The 9486-nt window shown below is 52.5% G+C and overlaps 1 protein-coding gene across 1 annotated transcript in view; it reads left to right on the top strand.

The window, feature by feature from the left end:
- The window catches only part of LOC310824645 (CCR4-NOT transcription complex subunit 6-like), a gene marked incomplete at its 5' end in the record, with an annotated part of 8497 nt that extends 1848 nt beyond the window's left edge, over positions 1–6649 (top strand). Inside the window, 5 exons of the mRNA XM_083697903.1 lie at positions 224–378; positions 480–634; positions 2436–2669; positions 4172–4365; positions 6295–6649. Coding sequence (XP_083554029.1) covers positions 224–378; positions 480–634; positions 2436–2669; positions 4172–4365; positions 6295–6543 — 987 coding nt within the window. The 3' untranslated portion in view covers positions 6544–6649. The remainder of the gene's footprint in view (positions 1–223; positions 379–479; positions 635–2435; positions 2670–4171; positions 4366–6294) is intronic.
- Positions 6650–9486: the final 2837 nt, after the last annotated feature.

Below are 9486 nucleotides of genomic sequence, written 5' to 3'. Positions count from 1 at the left end.
CTCACCGCCCCCGCCCCGCCCTGCCATGTCCCCGTGCTTTGGCGCTGAGTGGGACAGTCGTATATCCAGATATTTTCTAACGTGATATCAGAAATAAGAGCGTTAGGCCTGGACGGGCCCCGCGCCTCCGTCACCAACCCTGACCCAACAGCAGCAGAAACCCTCCTAGAACCGTCCAAGTCTCTGACCTGTAACTGGACTTCCTCTGTTTCCCTCCCAACAGGAAGTGGAGACGGAGCAGTACTACAACTACTTCCTGCCTGAGCTGAAGGAGCAGGGGTATGAGGGGTTCTTCAGTGCTAAGTCCCGGGCCAGAACCATGTCCGAGTGTGACCGCAAGCATGTGGACGGCTGTGCCATCTTCTACAGAACAGACAAGTAGGTTCACCTAACTAACCAGAACCAGAACCTAACCAGCTTCAAAAGAACAGACAAGTAGGTTGACCTAACTAACCAGAACCCTACCCCCCCCCCCCCAGGTTCAGTCTGGTGCAGAAGCACACGGTGGAGTTCAACCAGCTGGCCATGGCGAACTCTGAGGGCTCGGAGGCCATGCTGAACAGAGTCATGACCAAGGACAACATCGGTGTGGCCGTGCTGCTGGAGATGAGGAAGGAGATGTTGGAGCAGTCTGGTGAGACACACACACACACACACAGAAACACACACACACACAGAAACACACACACACAGAAACACACACACACACAGAAACACACACACACACAGAAACACACATACACACAAACACACACGGACATAAACACACACACAGAAACGCACACACACACAGACATACACACACACACACACAGAAACACACACACACATGCTGGGTATACATACAGTGGGGGAAATAATTATTTGATCCCCTGCTGATTTTGTTAGTTTGCCCAATTACAAAGAAATGAGCGGTCTATAATTTTTATAGTACTTTTAGTTTAACAAATAGAGACAGAATATCAACAAAGAAGTCCAGAAAAAACACATTATATAAAGTTCTAAATTAATTTGCATTTGATCGAAGGAAATAAGTATTTGATCCCCTACAAACCAGCAAGAATTCTGGCTCATACAGACCGGTTATATGCCCATGAGGCACACAGATTAGTCCTGTCACTTTAGGAAAAGTACTCCTAATCTCTGCTTGTTATGGGTATAAAAGACACCTGTCAATAGAATCAATCTCTTCCATTCCAACCTCTCCACCACCATGGGCAAGACCAAAGAACATTCAAAGGACATCAGGGTAACAGTTGTAGACATGCACAAGGCTGGAATGGGCTACAAGACCATCAGCAAGAAGCTTGGTGAGAAGGAGACAACTGTTGGTGCAATTATTAGAAAATGGAAGAAATACAAAATAACCATCAATCGCCTTCGGCCTGGAGCTCCATGCAAGATCTTGCCTCGTGGAGTAAGGATGATCATGAGAAGGGTGAGGGATCAGCCCAGAACTACACAGGAGGAGCTTGGTAATGATCTCAAGGCAGCTGGGACCACAGTCACCAAGAAAACCATTGGTAACACACTACACCGTAACAGATTGAAATCCTGCAGTGCCCGCAAGGTCCCCCTGCTCAAGAAGGCACATGTACAGGCCCATCTGAAGTTGGCCAATGAACACCTAAATGATTCAGAGAAGGCTTGGGAGAAGGTGATGTGGTCAGATGAGACCAAAATGGAACTCTTTGGCATAAATTCGACTCTTCGTGTTTGGAGGGAGAGAAATGCTGAATGCTACAATCCCAAGAACACCATCCCCACCATCAAACATGGAGGTGGAAACATTATGCTTTGGGGTTGTTTCTCTGCTAAGGGTACAGGACGACTTCAATGCATTGAGGGGCCAATGGACGGGGCCATGTACCGTAAGATCTTGGACGAGAACCTCCTTCCCTCAGCCAGAGCACTGAGGATGGGTCGTGGATGGGTCTTCCAGCATGACAATGACCCAAAACATACAGCTAAGGCAACAAAGGAGTAGCTCAAGAAGAAGCACACTAAGGTCATGGAGTGGCCTAGCTAGTCTCCAGACCTTAATCCTATAGAAAATTTGTGGAGGGAGCTGAAGCTTCGAGTTGCCAAGCAAAAGCCTTGAAACCTTCAGGATTGAGCCAGAATTCTTGCTGGTTTGTAGGGGATCAAATATTTATTTCCTTATTTCCTTCGATCAAATGCAAATTAATTTATAACTTTATATAATGTGTTTTTTCTGGACTTCTTTGTTGATATTCTGTCTCTATTTGTTAAAATAAAAGTACCATAAAAATTATAGACCGCTCATTTCTTTGTAATCGGGCAAACTAACAAAATTAGCAGGGGATCAAATAATTATTTCCCCCACTGTACATACATACATATATGTTGTGTCCATTCTCATGTATATGAACATCCTCCCTCCCCCCCCCCCCTCCCTCCCTCCCTCCCTCCAGCGGGTAAGTCCCTCCATGGCATGGAGAAGCAGCTCCTCCTGGTGGCCAACGCCCACATGCACTGGGACCCGGAGTACTCGGACGTGAAGCTGGTCCAGACCATGATGTTCCTGTCGGAGGTGAAGGCCATGGTGGACAAGGCCTCCCGCAGCCTGAAGCTGGCCTCCCTCAGCGGGGACACCAACGCCGTGCCCCTGGTCCTCTGCGCCGACCTCAACTCCCTGCCCGACTCTGGTGTGTGTGTGTGTGTGTACCACCGTAGATTGAAGACCCATCTCTTCAGGCTACATCTTAACAGTCCCTCCTAAAGACCTCTTCATCCCCACTACCCCCCTGTACTAACCCTAACCCTAACCCCAACCCTAACCCTAACCCTAGAGACCTCTTCACCCCCACTACCCCCCTGTACTAACCCTAACCCTAGAGACCTCTTCACACCCACTACCCCCCTGTACTAACCCTAACCCTAACCCTAGAGACCTCTTCACCCCACTACCCCCCTGTACTAAGCCTAACCCTAAAGACCTCTTCACCCCCACTACCCCCCTGTACTAACCCTAACCCTAGAGACCTCTTCACCCCCACTACCCCCCTGTACTAACCCTAACCCTAAAGACCTCTTCACCCCCACTACCCCCCCTGTACTAACCCTAACCCTAAAGACCTCTTCACCCCCACTACCCCCCCTGTACTAACCCTAACCCTAGAGACCTCTTCACCCCCACTACCCCCCTGTACTAACCCTAACCCTAGAGACCTCTTCACCCCCACTACCCCCCCTGTACTAACCCTAACCCTAACCCTAGAGACCTCTTCACCCCCACTACCCCCCTGTACTAACCCTAACCCTAGAGACCTCTTCATCCCCACTACCCCCCTGTACTAACCCTAACCCTAACCCTAGAGACCTCTTCACCCCCACTACCCCCCTGTACTAACCCTAACCCTAGAGACCTCTTCACCCCCACTACCCCCCTGTACTAACCCTAACCCTAGAGACCTCTTCACCCCCACTACCCCCCTGTACTAACCCTAACCCTAGAGACCTCTTCACCCCCACTACCCCCCTGTACTAACCCCAACCCTAACCCTAGAGACCTCTTCACCCCCACTACCCCCCTGTACTAACCCTAACCCTAGAGACCTCTTCACCCCCACTACCCCCCTGTACTAACCCTAACCCTAGAGACCTCTTCACCCCCACTACCCCCCTGTACTAACCCCAACCCTAACCCTAGAGACCTCTTCACCCCCACTACCCCCCTGTACTAACCCTAACCCTAGAGACCTCTTCACCCCCACTACCCCCCTGTACTAACCCCAACCCTAGAGACCTCTTCACCTCCACTACCCCCCTGTACTAACCCTAACCCTAACCCTAGAGACCTCTTCACCCCCACTACCCCCCTGTACTAACCCCAACCCTAACCCTAGAGACCTCTTCACCCCCACTACCCCCCTGTACTAACCCTAACCCTGTACTAACCCTAACCCTGTACTAACCCTAACCCTGTACTAACCCTAACCCTACCATAGTTGACATGTTCTTATGATGACTGATGTTCAGATGATTCACTGACTTAAACTAATGTATTGTTAGTCTCTTTGGATAAAGACGTCTGATAAATGTCATAAATGTAAATATTCTGGTGTGGTTTGTTATGATGCCCTTAGGGGTGTGTGTGTGTATATAAAACGTGTGTGTACAACATGTCATTAACCCTGTGTGTGTGTAGGCGTGGTGGAGTACCTGTCGACAGGGGGGGTGGACGGCGGTCACAAGGACTTTAAGGAGCTGCGTTACATCGACAGTCTGACCAACTTCAACTGCAACGGGAAGAAGGGCGGCAGGATCACACACGGGTTCAAACTCCGCAGCGCCTACGAGAACGGCCTGATGCCCTACACCAACTACACCTACGACTTCAAGGTACACACACACACACACACACACACCAACTACACCTACGACTTCAAGGTACACACACACACACACCAACTACACCTACGACTTCAAGGTACACACACACACACACACACACCAACTACACGTACGACTTCAAGGTACACACACACACACACACACACACACACCAACTACACGTACGACTTCAAGGTACACACACACACACACACACCAACTACACCTACGACTTCAAGGTACACACACACACACCAACTACACCTACGACTTCAAGGTACACACACACACACCAACTACACTTACGACTTCAAGGTACACACACACACACCAACTACACCTACGACTTCAAGGTACACACACACACACCTACGACTTCAAGGTACACACACACACACCAACTACACTTACGACTTCAAGGTACACACACACACACCAACTACACCTACGACTTCAAGGTACACACACACACCAACTACACCTACGACTTCAAGGTACACACACACCAACTACACCTACGACTTCAAGGTACACACACCAACTACACCGACGACTTCAAGGTACACACACCAACTACACCTACGACTTCAAGGTACACACACACACACACCAACTACACCTACGACTTCAAGGTACACACACACACACACCGACTACACCTACGACTTCAGGGTACACACACCAACTACACCTACGACTTCAAGGTACACACACACACCAACTACACCTACGACTTCAAGGTACACACACACACACCAACTACACTTACGACTTCAAGTTACACACACACACACACACACACACACCAACGACATCTACGACTTCAAGGTACACACACACACACACACACCAACTACACCTACGACTTCAAGGTACACACACACACACACACACACACACCTACGACTTCAAGGTACACACACACACACACACACATCCACACACACCAACGACACCTACAACTTCAAGGTACACATACACACACACCAACGACACCTACGACTTCAAGGTACACACACACACACACACCAACGACACCTATGACTCCAAGGTACACACACACACCAACTTCCACATGACCGCGGGAGACAGGAGGCATGCTGGGAAGCATGTTTAGTAACTCAGGGAGGGCGAGTCGATCAGCTGTAGAAATCCTCCGTTTCACTCAACATACAGGTGGTGAGACTGACCCCAGTGTTACACAAGGCTCTTCTACTTAACACCACACAACACCGCCGGTCTGAGTGGTCCCTGAGCCCCCTGAGCCCATCACCGGAGGGCAGGGCAGGGCAGGGCAGGGCAGGAACCTGTCAGGAGTCATGATGATGTTCTGTGATCTGATGGTTGGTTAAGTGAAGGTTCTCCACCAGACACCTGCTGGAGCCTCGACCAACAAGGACATTAATGCCCTGCATACTTCACCTCCGACCTCACGTTGAGACACACACACACACACACACACACCCCCCACACACACCCACCACACACACACACACACCACAGCTCTACACACTCCCTGCCTCGTGTTGTCTGTCTGTAATCTCAACTCTTATCTCCTGAATATTGATACACATGTTTGTGTGTTGATGTTAATGAGTGTGTTGATGTTAATGAGTATGTTGATGTTAATGAGTGTGTTGATGTTAATGAGTATGTTGATGTTAATGAGTGTGTTGATGTTAATGAGTGTGTTGATGTTAATGAGTGTGTTGATGTTAATGAGTATGTTGATGTTAATGAGTGTGTTGATGTTAATGAGTGTGTTGATGAAAGCTTTTCCTATACCTGGTCTTGTGTTCAGTCTTTGTTGTATTTGTGCAGAACAGGATGTGAAAGGTTGATCTGAAAGTTTGATCATGTATAAATCTAACCTGGTTTTCTCTCTCTCTCTCCACCCCTCCACTCCTCCTCTCCTCTCCTCTCCTCCCCCCCCTCCAGGGCATCATCGACTACATCTTCTTCTCCCAGCCCCAGCTCAGCGTCTTGGGGGTCCTGGGACCCCTGGATCCTCATTGGCTGCACGAGAACAATGTCAGCGGCTGTCCCCACCCCCACATCCCCTCCGATCACTTCTCCCTGTTCGCCCAGCTCGAGCTCCTCCTCTCCTACCCCTCCTCCTCCTCCTCCTCCTCTTCCTCCTCCTCCTCTTCCTCCATCAACGGCCTGCACCTGCCAGGCCGCAGGTAGTCCTCCTTTCCACCAGGGGGCAAAACCACCTCGTCTCTATTTTTTTTTCTGTAAAGTCGACGAGAGAAAGAGAGAAAGAGAAACATATTGTGTCTAAATCTTAAATCCAACGAGAGGAGTTGATGGGGTTGGCGATATTGTCGGCCATTTAGTTTTTTTCTTCCACATGGATTTTAACAGGAAGCTGAGAAGCTCTTCAGTCTTAACGACAGTGTTTTACCGCCTCGCCGTTCTGGGCGCAGTTTGATGTTGTACCTTTTTGTTGACACTGTATTCCCCCACGTCCGGGTCCTGGGTGTCCAGACATCACCTGCTACCAGACAGTTAACTAGTACTGTTAACCTGCTACCAGACAGTTAACTAGTACTGTTAACCTGCTACCAGACCCCCCCCCCCCCCCGGGCTTGTCTGCATGGTAGAGTAGTAATACAGTAATACCCCCCCCTCCCCTCCAGACGTGTGTGTGTGTGTGTGTGTGTGTGTGTGTGCGTACGTGTGTACACACCACAAACCAGTCAGGTGTGTCCATACACACACCACAACAAACCATACAGGTATGTGTCCACACACACACACTCACCACACACCAAGTTAGACAGAGCAGCTATTGTAACTATCTATCAACTAGCTCATCCAATCAGATGATGATGCACCAGCTGTAAGCTGAGACACGGCCCTCATTCCAACACTCTGAAACCACTCTAGCCCCTACCTCCTAGTCCCTACCTCCTAGTCCCTACCTCCTAGCCCCTACCTCCTAGTCCCTACCTCCTAGCCCCTACCTCCTAGTCCCTACCTCCTAGCCCCTACCTCCTAGCCCCTACCTCCTAGTCCCTACCTCCTAGCCCCTACCTCCTAGCCCCTACCTCCTAGCCCCTACCTCCTAGTCCCTACCTCCTAGCCCCTACCTCCTAGCCCCTACCTCCTAGTCCCTACCTCCTAGCCCCTACCTCCTAGCCCCTACCTCCTAGCCCCTACCTCCTAGCCCCTACCTCCTAGCCCCTACCTCCTAGCCCCTACCTCCTAGCCCCTACCTCCTAGCCCCTACCTCCTAGTCCCTACCTCCTAGCCCCTACCTCCTAGCCCCTACCTCCTAGTCCCTACCTCCTAGCCCCTACCTCCTAGCCCCTACCTCCTAGCCCCTACCTCCTAGTCCCTACCTCCTAGCCCCTACCTCCTAGCCCCTACCTCCTAGTCCCTACCTCCTAGCCCCTACCTCCTAGCCCCTACCTCCTAGCCCCTACCTCCTAGCCCCTACCTCCTAGCCCCTACCTCCTAGCCCCTACCTCCTAGTCCCTACCTCCTAGCCCCTACCTCCTAGCCCCTACCTCCTAGCCCCTACCTCCTAGCCCCTACCTCCTAGCCCCTACCTCCTAGTCCCTACCTCCTAGCCCCTACCTCCTAGCCCCTACCTCCTAGCCCCTACCTCCTAGCCCCTACCTCCTAGTCCCTACCTCCTAGCCCCTACCTCCTAGTCCCTACCTCCTAGCCCCTACCTCCTAGCCCCTACCTCCTAGCCCCTACCTCCTAGCCCCTACCTCCTAGTCCCTACCTCCTAGCCCCTACCTCCTAGCCCCTACCTCCTAGCCCCTACCTCCTAGCCCCTACCTCCTAGCCCCTACCTCCTAGCCCCTACCTCCTAGTCCCTACCTCCTAGCCCCTACCTCCTAGTCCCTACCTCCTAGCCCCTACCTCCTAGCCCCTACCTCCTAGCCCCTACCTCCTAGTCCCTACCTCCTAGCCCCTACCTCCTAGCCCCTACCTCCTAGCCCCTACCTCCTAGTCCCTACCTCCTAGCCCCTACCTCCTAGTCCATGCCTCCTAGCCCCTCCACCACCCCTCCTAGTCCCTACCTCCTAGTCCATGCCTCCTAGCCCCTCCACCACCCCTCCACCACCCCTCCTAGTCCCTACCTCCACCACCCCTCCTAGCCCCTACCTCCACCACCCCTCCTAGTCCCTACCTCCTAGTCCCTACCTCCTAGCCCCTACCTCCTAGTCCCTACCTCCTAGTCCATGCCTCCTAGCCCCTCCACCACCCCTCCTAGTCCCTACCTCCACCACCCCTCCTAGCCCCTACCTCCACCACCCCTCCTAGTCCCTACCTCCACCACCCCTCCTAGTCCCTACCTCCTAGTCCCTACCTCCACCACCCCTCCTAGCCCCTACCTCCACCACCCCTCCACCACCCCTCCTAGTCCCTACCTCCACCACCCCTCCTAGCCCCTACCTCCACCACCCCTCCACCACCCCTCCTAGCCCCTACCTCCACCACCCCTCCTAGTCCCTACCTCCACCACCCCTCCACCACCCCTCCTAGTCCCTACCTCCACCACCCCTCCTAGCCCCTACCTCCACCACCCCTCCACCACCCCTCCTAGCCCCTACCTCCACCACCCCTCCTAGCCCCTACCTCCACCACCCCTCCTAGCCCCTACCTCCTAGTCCATGCCTCCTAGCCCCTACCTCCTAGTCCATGCCTCCTAGCCCCTACCTCCTAGTCCATGCCCCCTACCTCCTAGTCCATGCCTCCTAGCCCCTACCTCCTAGTCTATGCCCCCTACCTCCTAATCCATGCCTCCTAGCCCCTACCTCCTAGTCCATGCCCCCTACCTCCTAGTCCATGTCCCTTACCTCCTAGACCCTAACTCCTAGCCCCATACCCCCTACCACTGAGCTCCTCAGTCCTAGTCCATGCCCCCTACCTCCTAGACCCTACCTTCTAGCCCCTACTTCCTACCCCATACCCCCTACCGCTGAGCTCCTCAGTCCTAGTCCATGCCCCTTACCTCCCTAGACCCTACCTCCTAGTCCATGCCCCCTACCTCCCTAGACCCTACCTCCTCACCCCTACGTCCTAGTCCATACCACATAGTCCATACCTCCTAGCTCCTAACTCCAAGCCACTAGCTCCTAGCCACTTGTGTAGATCTGAGAGAATATG

Source organism: Argentina silus (genome assembly GCF_951799395.1).
Source record: "Argentina silus genome assembly, contig: scaffold_164, whole genome shotgun sequence".
Taxonomy (NCBI): domain Eukaryota; kingdom Metazoa; phylum Chordata; class Actinopteri; order Argentiniformes; family Argentinidae; genus Argentina; species Argentina silus.
This window is presented reverse-complemented; position numbering and strand designations above follow the sequence as displayed.